At 43.4% G+C, this 17,267-nt stretch overlaps 1 protein-coding gene and 1 long non-coding RNA gene across 18 annotated transcripts in view; one reads left to right on the top strand and one right to left on the bottom strand.

Annotated features, from left to right (window-relative positions):
- Nucleotides 1–17,267, top strand: part of LOC147193836 (uncharacterized) — a 48,474-nt gene that overhangs the window by 16,241 nt on the left and 14,966 nt on the right. For 12 of the 16 annotated variants that reach the window (XR_015103002.1, XR_015103014.1, XR_015103012.1 and 9 more), the window contains one exon: nucleotides 15,708–15,818. The exons of 3 other annotated variants lie outside the window; for them this stretch is intronic. This is a non-coding gene — a long non-coding RNA (uncharacterized LOC147193836). Of the gene's footprint in view, nucleotides 1–15,541; nucleotides 15,638–15,707; nucleotides 15,819–17,267 lie in introns of those variants that run through there. One more of the 16 variants, XR_015103013.1, reaches the window with a different exon arrangement.
- Nucleotides 209–5,981, bottom strand: LOC147193837 (leukocyte cell-derived chemotaxin-2). 2 transcript variants are annotated; one of them, XM_086131305.1, is made up of 4 exons: nucleotides 5,919–5,981; nucleotides 2,981–3,071; nucleotides 2,343–2,482; nucleotides 209–955 (listed from the first exon to the last, which is right to left on the bottom strand). In XM_086131305.1, the coding sequence occupies exons 1-4, from the start codon at nucleotides 5,962–5,964 to the stop codon at nucleotides 789–791; spliced, it is 444 nt and encodes a 147-aa protein (XP_085987431.1). In that variant the 5' UTR covers nucleotides 5,965–5,981; the 3' UTR covers nucleotides 209–788. The 2 variants fall into 2 exon arrangements, with proteins under 2 accessions (XP_085987431.1, XP_085987430.1); XM_086131304.1 differs by lacking the exon at nucleotides 5,919–5,981 and adding an exon at nucleotides 3,857–4,147.

Genomic DNA, 17,267 nt, shown 5'->3' with positions numbered 1-17,267 from the left:
TTTTAAAAAGTTAGAATGTCGGCAGTGTTGGTGTGGAATCTCCAGTTAGTCTAGATCGGGTGTACCCGACCTCTTGCCCAAGATTAGGATCGGCTCCAGTTCTAGAAAATGGAATATTTTTATCTAAGCGGGAATTCTAGTTTAACTCTCAGATATGACATTTTATGGAAATAATTAAATGATACAAATGACGAAATAAAACGTTTATTTCTGTTTGGCTTGAAAAAATTCACACAGCATATTGTCACACGAACAGTAATGGTCTATTCACTTGAAGCACAGGAAACGTACATGCAAGACTAGTCTTATACATTCTGTAAATTTAACAAAAAAATAAACAGCTGGAGATTGATTTAATTGCAAAACGTAAAGGTGTACTGGCAGCAACATTTTAACTACTAGCAGAGACTGTTTAATGACATTCAATACAAGAGCTGTATCAAATATTCTGCTTTCACAATGATCAGTCAGTTAGCTTCGTTAGAAATCTGGCAGTTCTTTTAATGTATTGTTGTTAATTGTAGATTGTTGTGGGACAGCGTTGCGTTGAGAGTTTTTGTTTTATCGTGTACAGTAAGTAATTCTTTCTCAATATTTTTTATATTAGTTATTTGAAAGCTTGGCAAACATCAACCACAACAATAAGCATTTTTCTACAAAACTACCCCTCTGACAATGTCAATCAAAATTAAAAACTGTACAGGTGGTATATTTGATGCTGCTCTTGTATTTTATACTGTATGTATACATATTCGGAAATGGCATGAGGAAAATGTCACCGCGGACATTCAGATGAAGGGTGAAGGGTCAGTGCCGTCACACATCTGGAGCTTCAGGTGCGAGGTGATGCCGGCAAAGTGCTCCTGCAAGGGCAGCACGTAACCCAGCGGCTCCCCCAGAGCCACCTTGCCAGTGTAACGGAAAGGTCGAATGTTAAAGATCTTTACACAGTGCTCTGGGTGGGAGAGAGAAAAAAATAAACAGACCCTTGAATTTATTTGAATAAGCCGAAAGAGTGACTTGTATATCAAGTGATGAATACTACTCCCCCCCCTTCTAATACAATACTAAAGCTGTCGGAGGAGGATGTAGTTGGGATGAAGTGGAGGATGATATTGTAGTGACGCTTTTCATCACAAGCATGTTCCTCAACGCTCTTATCAATGACAACAAAGGCATGAAGGTGATTCTCTTGGAAGAGTCCTCACGAAGGATTTTAAGGATTTAAACTAGCTCAGGAAATAGATGATTTTTTTTCTCATATTCACACGTTCTCATAATCGTACTACATACTGAACGCCAGGACCGCTATCTTCCTAAATGGCATTCGAAAACCAAACAGCCCAGGAGCAAACTCAACCCCATCACCTGCGCCTGCTAATGATGAGTTTCAGCATTAATGCGTGTGTCAGGGTGAGGTAATGCGTCCCTGTGATGTTTAATCATGTCTTCACTTTAGTCGTAGATGAAAGGAGCTGAGTGCACATCCAGACTTTTGTGTTAATGCTGCACAATTAGGGGCCACGGCACTAATGATGTGTTAGCGAGATACGCTCACGGAAAACATGCAGACGCGTGTTTGCTTGTCTGTGTGTGAATGTGCATCACAGCGAGTGTTCCTCACCGGGGTCATCATTTGGCCTCTGATGTAGATTTATTTGTATGAAAAGGGGGTTCTCGGTGTTAAAGGCAACCGAGAGTTTAGTGGAATCTTAATATAATCTCTTTAATCTCTAAACCTCCCCTTCCCACGGTTTGGCCATAATACCAGAGCGGCACCTTTGTCCTTTTAGTCCTAAAAAAATATATGACAGATTACTGGGAGTTACTTAAAGATGACAGGGTATATGTATATATTTTTTGCCAACTTGTTATTTTCAACGTTGCGGTTCACTATTGTGTCCAAATAGGGCAATGACCCACCAACTCCATCTGAGAGAGCTGCAGGGAAACATAAAAATTGTGTGGCAGCCACTTTGTTGGTTAATTATTCAAAAAATAATAATCTGAAGGACTCATTTTTCATTTTAAGCCTTGGTGGAGGCATGCCGTGTAGCTATGAGTACCATCCTAAATATGGAAATTGTATTATTGTCAGGAGTACAGCGACAACTAGACTCAGGCCCTCACGTGTAGAGTTTGTATGTTTGCTCGATGCACGTGTTGGCTTCCTCCCACATTCCCCAAAGATACGAGGCTCTAAATTGTCCATGGGTGTGAATGCGCGACTGAATAGAAAATCCCATTGACCATTTGAAACGTCCACTTTCGATGCCAAACGTAGCTCCACAACCTTTCCTCGTACTTTGAAATAAAAAAGATCCGTTTTTAGGCAATCCTACCGTCATTGACCAGTTTGACACCATCGTACTGGAAACCAGCTGCATCTTTCTGACTCACTGGACCGGTCAAAGAGCCTGAGAATGGAGCGCTGATTGCAGCGTAATCAGCACACACCAAGTCCACTGTCCTATTTAGGCCTCTATGAGAGGAAGGAGGAAAAAAAAAACACTGACATGAATTCATCTTGAAGGGACAATCACTAATCATATCTTAAAAAAAGAGTTCCACTTGAGTTTATTGTCAGAGAAGGCCTAAAGTGGAATTGTGTGACATGACATAAAAGTACTTCGTGTTGTTAAGCAGCCCCCAAATGGCTTGTCAGGTTCAAAGTTTTATTCTATTTGATGAATTTTGCAACTTCACGTTTTATGTGCGAGGTACTCGAAGCTCACTGACGGAGACCTTGGAGACGGGCCACTTATCCATTATGATACAGTGTACGTCCAAAGGTACATGGCAATTGCTTTTCAGTTTCTGCGATATGGCGCTCTTGTCCTGATAAAGTACCTCGTAACTCTCCGATGACAGATTGAGCGAGAGGCGCCTCAGGATAGTTTCAGAGAGTTGATCACGCTCGAAATTCAGCAAAAAAAAAAAAATCCCTTTTGAGTTTCAAAATGACAGTTGAACAAATCACCCCCTGGAGTTGAAAGTTCCACAGCCGTGCATGTCGCAGCTCCTCACCCTGTTGTTGTAGTGGCCAGCGCACAGGACACTCCAAGATCCCACTAAGGAGGCAGTTCACAAATAATATTACTGTTGTGTTATTTACGTGATGTCGTCACCGAGCCCCGCCCCCACAGAGACAGTTCAGAGTCAAGGAAGCTTTCGTATAAACACGTTCTTTGCGTCTTGTCCAGGTGTTCTTTGTTCTCTCGTCAGTCAGCTTGGATTTAGTACCCTGGCTTCGGTCAGTCTTTGTCGGATTGTTGTTGCTGACACGTTGTTTTGTCCATCTGTCTTGGTTTTTAGTTTGTCGTTGCTTTGTTTTCTTGCCGTTTTCAGGATTTTGTGTTTTGGATTTAGTTTTTCTAGTGTTCGCCTGCCTTCCCGCGTTCACTACCATCACGCCCTCCATGACAAACTTCCCAGGTATCAACTGTGCCACAAACTGCAATGACAAAAACGTAACCCTGAAACGTCTTGAATCTATTTCGGGGAGAATAGGTTTGCTGAACCATAATGGAAAACTCAATTTGCTTTGTAACTTGGATCATTGGAATCCATCAAAAATCTTGAGTTAGATATATAAAATTTCAGTAAAGTGGGTTGGAAATTGCAACCAAAGTAGAGACTGAAAATCCATTCATCCATTTTCTGATCCGCTTTATCCTCACAAGGGTCGTGGGCGTGCTGGAGCCTCTCCCAGCAGTCTTCGGACAGTAGGCGGCTTATTCAAATGGGACACCAAACTACGTTAGCCTGCGAAAGGACTAACACCAACACCTTACATTGGGGCTATGTTCCCGAGTCTTGGCTGCAATGGACTGCATTCATGCGCAACCACCCTTACCTGGCATACAACACAGCTGCGTTTTGGGCCCTGGACATTTGTCTGTCAGGTATCGACCTTGGCAGACGAATCGGTTCGGCTGGCAGATGCCCCCCAGTCTGGTGCAGCGGGTGTCATTTGTTCTTCGACTTCCTGCCTTTTTGACCTTCCTCCTTCGGGCGACAGCTCTGGGTTTCCCGTCGTCTGCTTTTGCGTCATTTCTCATCACCGAAATGGCGCCGTCAGCATTTTTGGAAAGGCTTTGATTTATTACACCTTTCCTCTTGTCATGTTCTGAAGCACAACTTAACAGGACATCTGGAGATATGAAAGGCGACGTTAGAATGAGGATTAGTAAGACGGTCGCCCTTCGGAATGCTTGGCCGGGAGTTTCATCGGTATAAACCTCTGGGAAAATGAACACAACCTCCCTGATAAGAAACGAGTCAGAGCTAAATCGCTCTTCTTTAAAACCGCCTGATGCGAACGATCAGTATCTGAGGCAGAGTTGCAGATTGCTTTGGAACGTTATCAAAGTGAACTTAATAGAACATTCTGTGGACACTCTCAAACGGCTTCGAATGAAACAACTTGAGGGAAAACAAAAGTTCGGATGAAGTCTTACTGCTCAAATGATGCAATCACCTTCTCTTGACTTTGAGTCTCATCCTGCAGCTCCTCTCGCACTTGTTGAGGAACCGCATGCGCGCGGACGTGCAGACCGACTGCTAATTCAGTTATTCACAGAGTGTCTTCAGTCTGATATATACTAATTACCCGGCTCAGACGCGCGACTTTGCTCTTCATTAACTCCATTAACCCGCAGCGCCACGGAAAATATTTTTTGCAAAGAAAGTCTCGGACTTGGAGGGAATGCTGGTACTAAATCGCGATTTGTGAGGTGGATGCCGCTTGTGATGGTTTCTCCTCGGAGAGTGGTCGATACCCAACTATTTCACAGACGTCTTAATCAACACAGGGCTGGTCTAAGTGCTTTAATTGTTATTTATTACAAGACATGGTGAAAAATTCAATACTTTGGGGGACCAGATGGCGCTTCTTTTCTGTCCTTCCCAAAGCGCGCATTATATTCGACACAGAGCAGTGAGAAATCACGTGTTTAAAGAAGCTCTAGAGCTTTTTGGGATTAAACTATCTCCGTGGGTATAAACCCGTGGGATATTATGTATTCAATTGACCGTATTGTCATGCAAGGTCTCTGTATTTCATTTTTGTGGTTGTAATATCACTTGAGATCTGAAATGATGTCGGTTTGCTCAATACTGATGACAATTCTCAAATGAACTAATAACGGACCTTATTATTTGAACGTGGTTGTTTTGGTACACATCGTTGATGGTTTAGATGCACAGTCAGTACCTTATACGTGTTTTCTACCCGCAAGCATTTCAAATGAATGTCTTTGTTGAACCTCTGATTTTGCGAGCCTGTACAGCCTAGTAGATGTGACTGAGCCCGAGGAACGGAGCCAAGCAACATGATAACGCCACGATATTTCTGGAATGCTACACCTTTTGTACCCGTAGCGGAAAATTCACAGTTCCGATCGACCGGCACGTCAACCCCCTTCCAACATTGTGTGCCGTTGCCACTGCGAGGCCCAATTGCGTCCACAGTGTGGCGTGACTCATTTCATCTGCTAACAAGTCTCATTTTCATGTCACTCCGCAGACCTTCGGAGTCAGCGTGTGCCTTAAGCTTAGATGCAACCATTTAATGATGCATTAAGCATTCAATCATGCTTTAAATGTCTTCCCTGCAGGCACTGGCACACAGTCATTCGAGCCACAGACCCAAATTCCCCCAAGGTTTGTTTTTACATGGGTCTTAATAGAGATGAGATCATGGTGACCTCTGTGGGCAAACCGTTGTTTTTCTCCATTGGTTATTCGTCAGATTGAGATTATTCATGCCCACTGTTAAATGTGTCGCATGTGGACTTTACACGTGCGTCTGCTCAACTTCAAATATACACACAAGGGCCATTTCAGTATTTTATGTGCTGTGATGCAACTGATAACCTGCCCATGTAATGTGTACACTGGACGTAGATCTTACTTACAACATATCAGTAGAGTAGTCCCAGTGAGATGGAATCCAAGCAGCATTTCCAGATTTAAAAGAAAATAGAATCTGTATCACAAAGAGAAAAACAACAGAATTATTCCATGCAGTTACTTGAATGAGCGTGAGACCAATACAGAAGTGGCATTTATATATTAACCCCCCCCCCCCCCCCAACGTTTATGTAGCAGTTTATCTCATTTCGATATCCAGTCATATAAATCAGCTTTAGCTTAAAGTGAGATATATTGGGGTTATACATACCTGTCCTACGGCGAAGTTGCAGTGTTGCAGACGGAGTGGGTTAAAACACAAAGCAGGAACTGTTTGGGGGGGTGGGGGGGGAATGGCTACCGTGGAGGCTGCAGACCTGGACCACAAGACATTCCCCCTCTGTCAATATTGATACTGGCCGACGGTAAAGGCGCTTGCTTAGTTGCTAGAAAAAGGGCCGTTTATTGAGTTCTAGATGTTTTACTGAAAACGACTCCCAGCTTGCAGTCAAAGTGTAAAATTCTCTTCTATTTACTGTGGGACGAGTTAGGGCCACCTGAGCCTGTTTTTGCTGAATAGTTTAAAAAAAAAAAGATCTGTCACATTAGCGCTATGGGATATATATTCTCTCAAAGCTCGTATTTCAAGACAGTGCATTGCAGTAAATTACAATGCAGAAATTTCACGTGGCTCTTTCATTTTCATTGCACGATAAAATATAACAAAAACTTGTGAAGATACATTGTTGTCCTATTTTCCTCGCATTGTGACTCAAAACGTGAGTTCTGCTTTCAGACACATTTGGTAATCAAATATCCGGGCAGCGGAGTATCAAGATGGACCAGATGGCTTTCAATTAGAAAACAAGAGAGGGAGTCGGGGAGCGGACGAATAAACGATGTAGAAAGAAAGGTTAGTCGCTCTTAAATGTGAGAGGACAAGGAGGGTGTAAACATCTCAGATGAAAGACGAAGAAAAGAAAAAGGAAAGCCATTCAGCCAGATGGAGAGATGAATTGCGAGTCGTCGTGTTTGCACAAGAAAGCCTTGCGGTAATTCTCCATGGGAGTCCTTTTGATGCGAGGATGCTTAAATAGAAACTCGGCATACATTCTTCAAGCTCCTGAGTGGATGAGACTGACATTTCAGTGAGATGTGTGGCATTTCAAGAAAAGAGGAGACGAGATGCTACAAGTGTTTCCTAGCAACAGCTCTCTGCAGAAGCCCTCCCACATACGCGCACACCCCCGTCCCATAAATTCACCCACACGCCCTCTAAACTCCCTCTTTCCCCAAGATAGGAGTTGCAGCAATGCACCACTTGCCTCAGACCTGGAATATATTCTAATTCTCTGCCTCGACCACACCATCAGGCCTCTGTGGAATTGACATTGACGTTCACCCCTCCTTTGTCAAAAGAGGGGGAAAAAAACATTTCATTTGTCTAAAAGCCGTGCGATTAAATTGCACTTTTTTGTGTCTTTTTTTCCCTATGTGACTCAGGTGAAGGGGGAGTTGCACAAACAACAAGCATGTGGTCTCTTAATGGATCACAAGTGCTCGGTGGGTTTAAATCAGCTTTTCACTGACACCCTTTGGGCCCTGATGGTTTGTAAACATATTTTGGGGTGGGTGGGGGGGATGCAGCAAGCCAGAGCAGACAGACTGAGTGCCATAGGGCAGCAGGAGGGGGTTGGGCAAGTGTGTTGCGAGAGAAATGGTGGTGGCAGCAGACAGGGGGCAGTAGATTCTGATAAATCAACGGATGGATGGGAGGGTGGTCAGATGTCTCCTGAGCTACAGGGAACAACAAAACCAAACCAAAAAACAAAAACACTTATGGATCCAGCCATCCATTTTCTGTTGCATGTTTCCAAACGTGCATCACAGATGGTGTACCCCCCTGGACTGGTTGTCCAGCCAATCGCAGTACAGTAAACACAATCTGCGATTTTTGGGGGTATCGGGACAAAGCCATGTGGTGAATAAAACAAGACCGAGAGTAATTGACGACCCCGCCCCTTGCCCAAAATGTTTAGAAATGCCAATTAAATTTTGAAAAATTAAAGATATTATAAACGATGATATGGCGAGACCTCCGTCATTGGTTAGGCTGAACTTTTTAATAGACCCTGAGACTAACACAATCTGTCATATCTACCGCTAACAACCCAGGCTAAACAAAGCTTCTCCCCAGCAAGATCTTAGAACTAATTCCTTTTGTTGTGTGATTTACGGCACGGTAGGCTAAAAATATATGGAGGGGACGGGTGGGGTAATGTATTTATTTTTAAAATACAGTATACAAATGCTAGCCTTTGTCCTTTATCCTTCTCTCCCACTCAGGATGAGTTACGTAAAAAGCTGACCTGAGTAAGCAGAGGCATAACAAACCATACAGTATGTGACTAGAATTTAAAAAGCTCGTCGCCGTCATCTGTGCGACTCTCCCAATTTCATATCTTTGCATCAAACGTCGTACGGCAGACGGGCGCATTTAGCACAGCTCAGTTCCCATAACACTTCGGATAAAACCCCATGTTATCATATATTTCACAATAAAGCCGTTTGCTGCAGTAAAAGTTGGCCCTTTGTCAAGATAATTTAGCGGCCTGACGTAGCTTTGTTCAAAGACATTGAACCATTATTCTAAGAGCTCTGTGCAAAGTATTGTTTTGGCAACATTTTCTATATTGCTTTCATAAACAGTGGGACATGCCAAGACTTGTCTTTCTAGTGCTCAAAAGAAAGAGGAGAGATTGCACAGACGATACACTGGGTTCTGACTAACACAGACCACTGTCGTCATATTAAAAAAAAAAAAAAAGTTGCCTTAAAAAGATTTTTTTTGGAAGTCTTTGGTGGTGCAGATACTCTGGTACCCAAGAAGTCTCCAAAGTCACATCAGACAATGGAACTACTTTGTTACTGAGGAGTCAAACAAAAGTCTTTGCATCACGCTAGAGCGGACATATAGACTGCAGTAAACGTTGCGGGTCAAGATGATGAATTCAGGGGGTGGTGGATGGTGCGCGGAGCCAAGCGTGATTGATAGAGCATTGAAGACGAGAGCGAGAACATCAAAGCCGGCAGGGAGGGTGGCAAAACCATCACCCGCTGCTTTGATGGGGACAATGGCGGAGGTACGAGCGTGACGAGCTGACAAGAGTCTGGGTCCGAACTGGGTCCCGATCCGTTTGCTGAAGACCACCTGAACAAGATGAGCATCGAAAACCGCAGGCTAAAACATGACATGCTGAGCCCCATTTCCGTCATGCAGCTTAATTTTCTGAATCTTTATTTAAAATCAATTTCACCAAGCAGAACGCAATTACATCCACATTATCAGTAATTAGAGTTTTACGTAACGCTTTCAAGATAAAACTCTTTCAATGTCTCTTCTGTGTGTAATTAGTCTTTATAAGCTACCTGCTACACACAATTAGAGCGATACCCGTATACCTGCCTCCGGAGAACGAACCTTTTCACAACGGATGATTACTGTGGAGCTGCAAAGTATTAATTAAAGTAGTGTTGGGAGACGCAGAGAGAAAACATAGTTTATTTGTGATCAAGCTTCCATCCAACCATCCATTCATCGTTGTGGGTGTGCTGGAGCCCCCGTTTCTGTAAAGGAACCATATTTGAGGCATCGTGGTTTTGAAAACGAATGGACGCTTTAAATAAACTTGTCAGAAATCTAATCCAGGATTCAAAATAAAGAGACCAAATTTTATTTCACAAGTTTATTTGTGTGCGGAATTTGTGTACTAAGGCTGTAATATTTGACTAAGAAAAACACATTTTCATTATAACTGCAAAACGTAGTGTTATTATCAAGCGTCAATCCTTGGACAGAAAAAATAGTATCGGGACATCCCTAAAATTTGACGGTGATCTCCGAGGACTTTCTCCAAAATAGTGTTTGGAATTTTTGATCTGGTCATGTGTTTGAGCAACATTGCTGAAATCCCTCCTGGTTGCTCCTGATGCTCTCCAATCAGCAGGTCAACAATGAGAGCCAGAAAGGACAATACAAGTGAAAGACTCTCACCTTTGCTTTGGTTTTCCCTTTGTTGAAGACATTCGTTTAAAAGATGACTTTTGATTCCGATGGGAAGGCGCTGGGATTTGATTGGTGCTGACTTCCCGTGAGGCAGGCACATCTCTCTCCCTCCCGGGCCGTGATGCTACTCAGATTTAGCTTTGCCCCGAAGATGGCAGTAATCATCCACAGAAGGGAGGCAGGGCGACGAGGCACGTTGCAAACCCACAGCTTCCTCCGACTTAATTACATAGCACTCTCATGCCAAGGAACGTGATCGTTCAAAGAATATGTGGCTGGATGGCAAGAGAGATGTTCAAAGCGTGATAAAAAAAAAAGAAAAAAAATGTAGGGAAAGAAACCGCGGGAGCGCCTTTGTTTTGCTTTTGCAAATAATGGTGTCATCTTCCCCCGCTGCGATTCTGCAAGCATCTCGGCATCATCACAGTTTTGACTCATGTCACTGAACACATCAAACATAGAAGACAATTTGAACAACCCCCAAGAAAGGCATACATTAAATAGACCAAAGGTATTTTAATAAAACTGCTTGCTTTTTGTCTATCCTTTACCTGAACCTGACTTTGATGACTAAATCAAAATTATTGCAACCGGGCTGTTCCAAGTCTTTTGTGAAGAAACGGGAAAAAGATCATTTCATACTTTATGCTCTTAATCCCGATGGACAAATGTCACATTCCATTAAAAAAAAACAAATAGAGCTTTAAAAAAGATGTCAATCATTTTCTACTTTTGTCCATCAAAAAAAAAAGATTGTGAAAAGCACATCCTTTGTATTCGCAGTGACCTGTGATCAAGTTTTGTGCAATGGAGTTTCATGCTCTACTGTCTGCATGTATTGGCGTATCCATTCATATGCACTTACCAAAAAAAATAAATAAATAAAAGACCATAGAAAAATGTTGCCTCCACAGGTAGAGGATGGGAGTAGAAAATGCCATGAGCTAGTAGGGCTAAAAGGGCAACTAAATACATGGACGCCGTTAACAGGAGTCATTAGTGTCACCAGTCAGATATAAATACTTTCAAGAATGCACAAGGGAGCCTTTTTGCGCAGTTAGCACGGGAAACATTGACCAGCTCGCTGTTGTTGAAGGCTCATTGTGTCAAGAGCTATCCAATTTGTGGCCTTCTCCCTTGACGGTAATGTACCGTGCAGAAAAAAAAAAAACTGTCGTTGGTCAATGGAATCACCAGCAGTGTGACTATTTTTGCAGGATGATTGGATTGGGACAAGTCATTATTTTACACACAAACAAAGCTAATAAGCCTAAAACGCCAAGGCGTCTATTAGAGACAAGCAATCACAATCTTCTCTCATGGGTCAAATATCGTGCCCAACAATCCTTACAAACCTTGTTTCCACTTTTATTTTCTTACACCAAGTGACTAAGTCAGATGTCAAAACATGTGTGGCCCATTAGTGCAAACAGCAGCTGCAGATAATCAGATATTTCCTGGGTAGGGGATGATGGCGACGACCTGTGGGTGTTGGGTGACTGACATTTGGACGAATTAAACTCAAGGAGAGTGAAATGTTAAGTCAAAACAGAAGATGGATATTCAGTATTCAATCGCAAATGATTGAAAGCACGAGGAAAGACTCTTTGATGACATCAGAGGCAGACATTTCCGATGGCCCGGAGTGTATGGCATCCAATCGGGAATGAGACGACGCTCTTCAATGGTGACGTCTCTCATCCTATTCTCCACTGACTCCGCCGCTATCACGTATTCAATTTTTTGCCGGAATGAAATTTGCTGAATGCCTTATGGATTCCATTAGTATTGATTTGAATGCTCTTAAAATCTTCATGACCCGATCGTATATAAGACGTGGCTCGCAGTGTCTGAGCGTGCTTTCACACCTGCTACAGTATTCACATTCTCTGAACCGCAATCAGACATGGACTCGGCTTTCATTTTGCGTGTAAAAAAAATACGAGTGGATTAAAATATGTAGTTACAAACCACTTGAGATCACTTTCCTCTCTTATTAGTTGAAAGAATGTACCAAGTGGGCTAAGTGCACTTTAAAAGGCATCATGAGCAAATTTAACCAAACCTGTTTGGTAAGTCAATCGCCTCAGCTGTTTCTTTGTTTGTATGTTTGCACTACCTGCAGTTGCATCACTCTTGTGGAGTTTAGAGATGAAACTGATTCATGCGATCAGATCATTTGGATTTCACAGAGGTCAGAACACTTTCTCACTGCAAATGAGGCATGTCACAGTGCATTTTGAAGTGTGTCAGATCTGAGTTTCGTTGCTTTTTTTTTCTTCTCCCCCACAGGAAAACTGGACTCGCTAATCATCTAGACAAACCGTTGCATTCTCAAATCTATCTCGATGGGTTGAAGCCAAGGTTGAAATTTATTATGGAATTCAGGAGGCGCGGAGTCAATTTAACCCTTTCATGCACCCTGAAACCTGATAACATGATAAGCTGTCCACTGCCGTAACCGCTGTCCCCGAAAGGGTTAAAAATTCGGGACCAAAATGGAGTGAAATCATCCCCTTAGCTAAGTTGATTGGGTTGATGGGGAAATGACCATAAATTGAAGGTTTTATCTTTGGGAATCATTCGCCAAATTCTATTTTTGGGACTTGGACATGCTTTGTTCATTTTGCTACGATATGACAAAATCCCCAAAGCTGTGATTGAAACAATTGGAAAACTGTGAGCGCTAGCATGCCAAAAAGAATTGACCAGTTTGTCAAATTCACCAGCCATCGATTGATTCTAAAAACGAATCCCTGGAAGTTTGACGAAGTTCAGTCAAGAAATACAACAGCAGAGCACTGCGTCAGTAAGCTATTTGATTCATTCATCTTTCATAGCACTAAGACAGGTCACTAGCTGACCAGGGCTTTTTCAAAATGTATTATCGGGAAGGCTTGTGACTCGATAGCCATGAATAACATTAACTTGGCATCAGAAAAAAAAAACGTCTGAGACATTTCATTGAGGGTAAATGTTTTCAAGAGAGATGAGGGAGTCGCTGGATAGGAAAGCAAGGAAAGGGAACTGTTCCAAGGCCAGGAAGAGGAGAAAATGTAAAGAAAATGAGGCAACAGGGCATTCAAAGTTACGAGGTGGGCGAATCAAAACGTGGAGGGCGCGCGAGCAGAATCCATTTCAGCATCGGGGCACCTAGGGGGTAGGGCAGGTGCGGTACCACAGGGGGGAGATGACGTTGGCGTCCCCCTCATCGCATCCAAAGGGACAAATCACCTGCTGAACAAAGCCACAGGGCACCAACAGCGCCCCTTCCATGATTAATAGGGCTGTCACTTAGTACAAATGCAATGCTGTGTATGTGACCCATTTTAGGCAACCACAAGCACAGCCTCTGCGTCTTGCTTCTTATGTAAAAGGGGGAAGACCAACGGCTCAATTTACTGGTTCTGCATCCTGCTTTCTTCGCATTGAGCCACTGCAAAGGTTTCGCCTTTTTGCTTCAACTGGGCTGTCTGCTTTAGCCCGAAGGTCTTTGTCACGAGCATCGTGCAGTCAGGTGCACCTGAAAGCAGGATTCTGGAAGCGTTCTCGCTTATGATTCGTATTTTCTTGTTTGGTCCACATGCATAGACGGCTCCCGGTCAATAGTCTTGAATGGCGCCTGCACATTCCAAAAGCTGCGGATGAGTCCGCTCGTAATCAGCTCTTCTTTACGGTCTTACTCAGCTCATCAGTGGAATTTTGATGATCTGGAGTGCCAGCAGTTGTGAAAAAAAAATGACTGCAATTTTGCAATCAACATGCCTATTTTTTGTTTTAATCAGCGTCAAAATCTAACTCAGGCTTTTTTTTTATGTGCCGTTTGTCCAACGAAGGTCAACTACGGTTCCTCTTATAAGCAGTCTCAATTGCAGTTTCAGGGCTGTCGGGGCAAATTGTTCCACTTTGAATGATATCCACATGAAGATGCATGGCAATGATTGATGTCGAGTGTCGATATGAAGCCATTAATTAGAAGCACACCTTTGAGTTGCCCAACATTCAAGAGCCTTTCCTGGAAATAAGTTTTGCCGAAATTTAATTCAGAGCCTTCATTCCCCGCCACGCGTCACCCGAACCCCCCAAAGCGAGTTAGATGGTAGTTGGAGAACAATCTGTGGAAGATTAAATTCCCCTCCAGCTACATCTCCACGTGTCTAATATCTGATCCCTGATGAAGGGTGGGGGTGGGGTGGGGGGCGAGTGGGGGACATTATCACTTTCTCAAATATTGAGTTACTTTCATGGCTGGCCCTGATCCGGTATTTGTCAAATTTTGCAATTTCAAAAAGAGTGGTAGGACTTGCATACTTGGGTTGCGTTAAATATTTGTCTTAAGCTAATGAGCTCACGTTCTGAAATGAAAACATGGCTAATTAAAAGAGCCACCGTTGTCGCCTCCGCAGCGCAACAGTCAGTAGTCATACATTGAGCCAACAAAGGATTGCCGTGAGCTAACCTTATCTTCTTCTCTGCCTGCACCGTATTCGACAGGAAGGAAATATCGTCAGGATATAACTTACTACTCTGCTACCATACGTCGAACTGTTGTTCTTTGTGTACCAATACTTTGTGTTATTGCTCCGGTCATGCCGTGTCACGGTTCTTTTTCTCTTTACATGAGTAACATGACGCTGTCTGTTCTCATGTCATCCGTAAACGAGGGTGTTTTTTAAAAAAAAAAAAGTTTTAATGGCTTCCCACCTACTTGACTAATTAGCAGCCCAACACAAATGAGGCGAGAAGCCTTGTAGAAAACGCTAGGCGAGCAGTTACACAGCAAACTGCGAACGGACTCGGAGCGAGTGCTCCTGAGAGGTCTTCCGAGCGTTAATATGACGGAAACATTTGAACCTCCAATGCTGAGAAATTGTGTGATGAAGGCGAATTGTATACAATGGAACCTCCAATCCATTTCTCCGGTTCCCGTGGACTAATGAACACCAACGCATTTTGAAGTAGCTCAGCGGCTATTTCCACTTTTCGCGCAAGCTAGCACTTCGTAGATGTCGGTAAACCCACTCGAGCATGGTTAGCCCATGCAAACTTCACACAGGAACTTTGTGGCAGATGTGCTCACTCGTCCACTGCATCACCTTTTGATATTTCATTCTTGTATTATGATATTTTTTTCGGTATTAACCATCCCGTTTGCGATTTTGATAAAGTCATGTCGCTATAAGGTGCTGCGTGGGGTTGATCATGTTTTTTCATGTCTGCAGCCTTCATTTGCATCGGCGTCTTGTAACGCGACTTGACAACCACCGCAAGTGCCGACTACTTTGCATTCTTGAGCGCTTTTGACACTTTAAGCAGCGCTCAAACATCAGCAACATACGGCAGACGTTTTAGAGCAAATGTTCACCTCGACTCACCGCTTGAAAAACTGTCACGCCACGACTTCAAAACTGCAATTTGTTGACAGCTGCTGTGTGTCTTTACCCTCACCATTACCCGCAGGTGTGGACTTGGAAATTACCTAGTGTCGTGTCTTACTTTTGGCCCGTTACATGATGGCAAAGTCTCGGCTGTCAATGATACGCCATTTTAATTGCGTCTCCCAGGGGGGGAAGCCAAATACCCCCATGCATCACCAACAGCACTTTGATGGATCCCAGGATTGCAGATAACCGGCATCGCACACAACCACAACATGAAGTAACAAATGCAACCCTTTGACGATGATCATGCTCATTGACCAAATCCAATGCACCAATCTATCTTTCAGGTCTGCCTTCCCTCCCGAGACGAGGAGGATGAACGATCAATCTGCTTCCCGGCTCTGCCTCTTTCTGACCCTGATTAAGATGGGCTGCTATGTGATGCGTCTACTGCACTTGTAAGACAAAATGAATGGAACTTGATTTGAATCTGACAGCTGCGATTGAACAAATGCAAGCACAGGTTGAGAGCGGGCAGATGATCGATCGGCAACGGTGCTGACATGCTAATGTGAAGAGTGACTGTGGCAGAGCTTGAAAAGACAAATTTTGTGTGGCTAGTAGCAAGTTTGGCTTTTATTAGATTGACAAACGGTGGGCTGGATCTTGATAGTCAGCGTGTCGATAGTCTTTGGCTGTTTCCTTTGAGACGGGCTACATGCAGATCCCAGAGTGTGAAAAACAAGTTGGCGTCCAAGACAATGAAAGCCATTTTGTGGCGCGTGGACCCTCAAACACAACACCCCCCTGGAGAACTTCGCCAAGTTGCATATTTCAGAAGCTAAAGCTGCAGTGAACACCCGAAAACTCTGCACAACCCCTGCACACACCTAAATATCCCCAAATTCCACTCCTACGTCAACAACTTAGTCGAACAGTATCATTATATAATCAGAGGCTAACACTGGCTAATACTAATCGGTTAAAACACAATTAAAACAATTTACGTGAGATTCAATTAATTGTGTTGAGCGGAAGAAATAGATTGATGGAAGTGGCCAAATATTGGTACCGGGTGCCGCAAATATGGTTTGAAAATGATTAGTTATAACTGAGAGGCAGCAGTTATTGCATCAACTGATTTTTGTGGTCGACGAAACAAAGTTAGCCGACTTCCTAGCCCTTGTTCTTCTAAGGCATAGATGAAAGCACCGCTGCAGTGCAATCAAAGTGGAATGAAACTGTCAGGAGCGATTGTTCATCAACACCTCCAAAATAGAAGGTCGGGTGGATATTCTTCCATCAAAAACATCTGTTACGTGTGATGAAACAGGCATCATCATGCACTGACATAAGGAAGCCGAGTGACATATCCAGTCAGGAAGAGAACATTGACATGCTGCGGGCTGTAACGGTTCACAGCCTTTTCTCACTGTGATGGATGGCCTTACGTGCCAGGCTCCAATTCTTCCCCTCCCTCGGGCTCCACTCGCTCCCGCAAACATGACACTGTTTTACTTTGGAATGGGCTCAACTTTTGGATGGAGCACGTGAAATACATAGAAACAATGGACATCGCGGCTTTGCACCACCCTTCCCGGCAGCTGGCGCTTGAGTGAAAACAACGTTTTACAGCTAAGGACAATTTAGGGTCTTCAGTGAACCTAACGTGAATATATTTGCAATGAGGGAGGAAACCGGAGTCCATGTTCCAATGTCGGAACTGTGAGGCGGCTGTGCTAACCACTCATCCATCGTGCCACCTGTTCCTGCAACCATTATTTCTAAATAAATTTAGCCAATGACCTTAGATGTTCCACGGTATTTTGTCCTAATATGATAAAACGGCAGCGGTCTGCGGAGATGTTGTTTATTCAAAGAGTCAGCAAGAGTACAGCCTGCTCCAA

Source organism: Hippocampus guttulatus, chromosome 15 (assembly GCF_054856545.1).
Source record: "Hippocampus guttulatus isolate MCC_2025c chromosome 15, RoL_Hgut_1.0, whole genome shotgun sequence".
Lineage (NCBI taxonomy): Eukaryota > Metazoa > Chordata > Actinopteri > Syngnathiformes > Syngnathidae > Hippocampus > Hippocampus guttulatus.
This window is presented reverse-complemented; position numbering and strand designations above follow the sequence as displayed.

Coding starts and splice junctions, on each gene's coding strand:
- LOC147193837 (XM_086131304.1), bottom strand. CDS start 4,061: ATGAGAAATGACGCAAAAGCAGACGACGGGAAACCCAGAGCTGTCGCC. Junction 3,072..3,856: donor GCAGCTGTGTTGTATGCCAG/GTAAGGGTGGTT, acceptor CTGCCTCCTTAG/TGGGATCTTGGAGTGTCCTG. Junction 956..2,342: donor TGTCAAACTGGTCAATGACG/GTAGGATTGCCT, acceptor TCTCCCACCCAG/AGCACTGTGTAAAGATCTTT.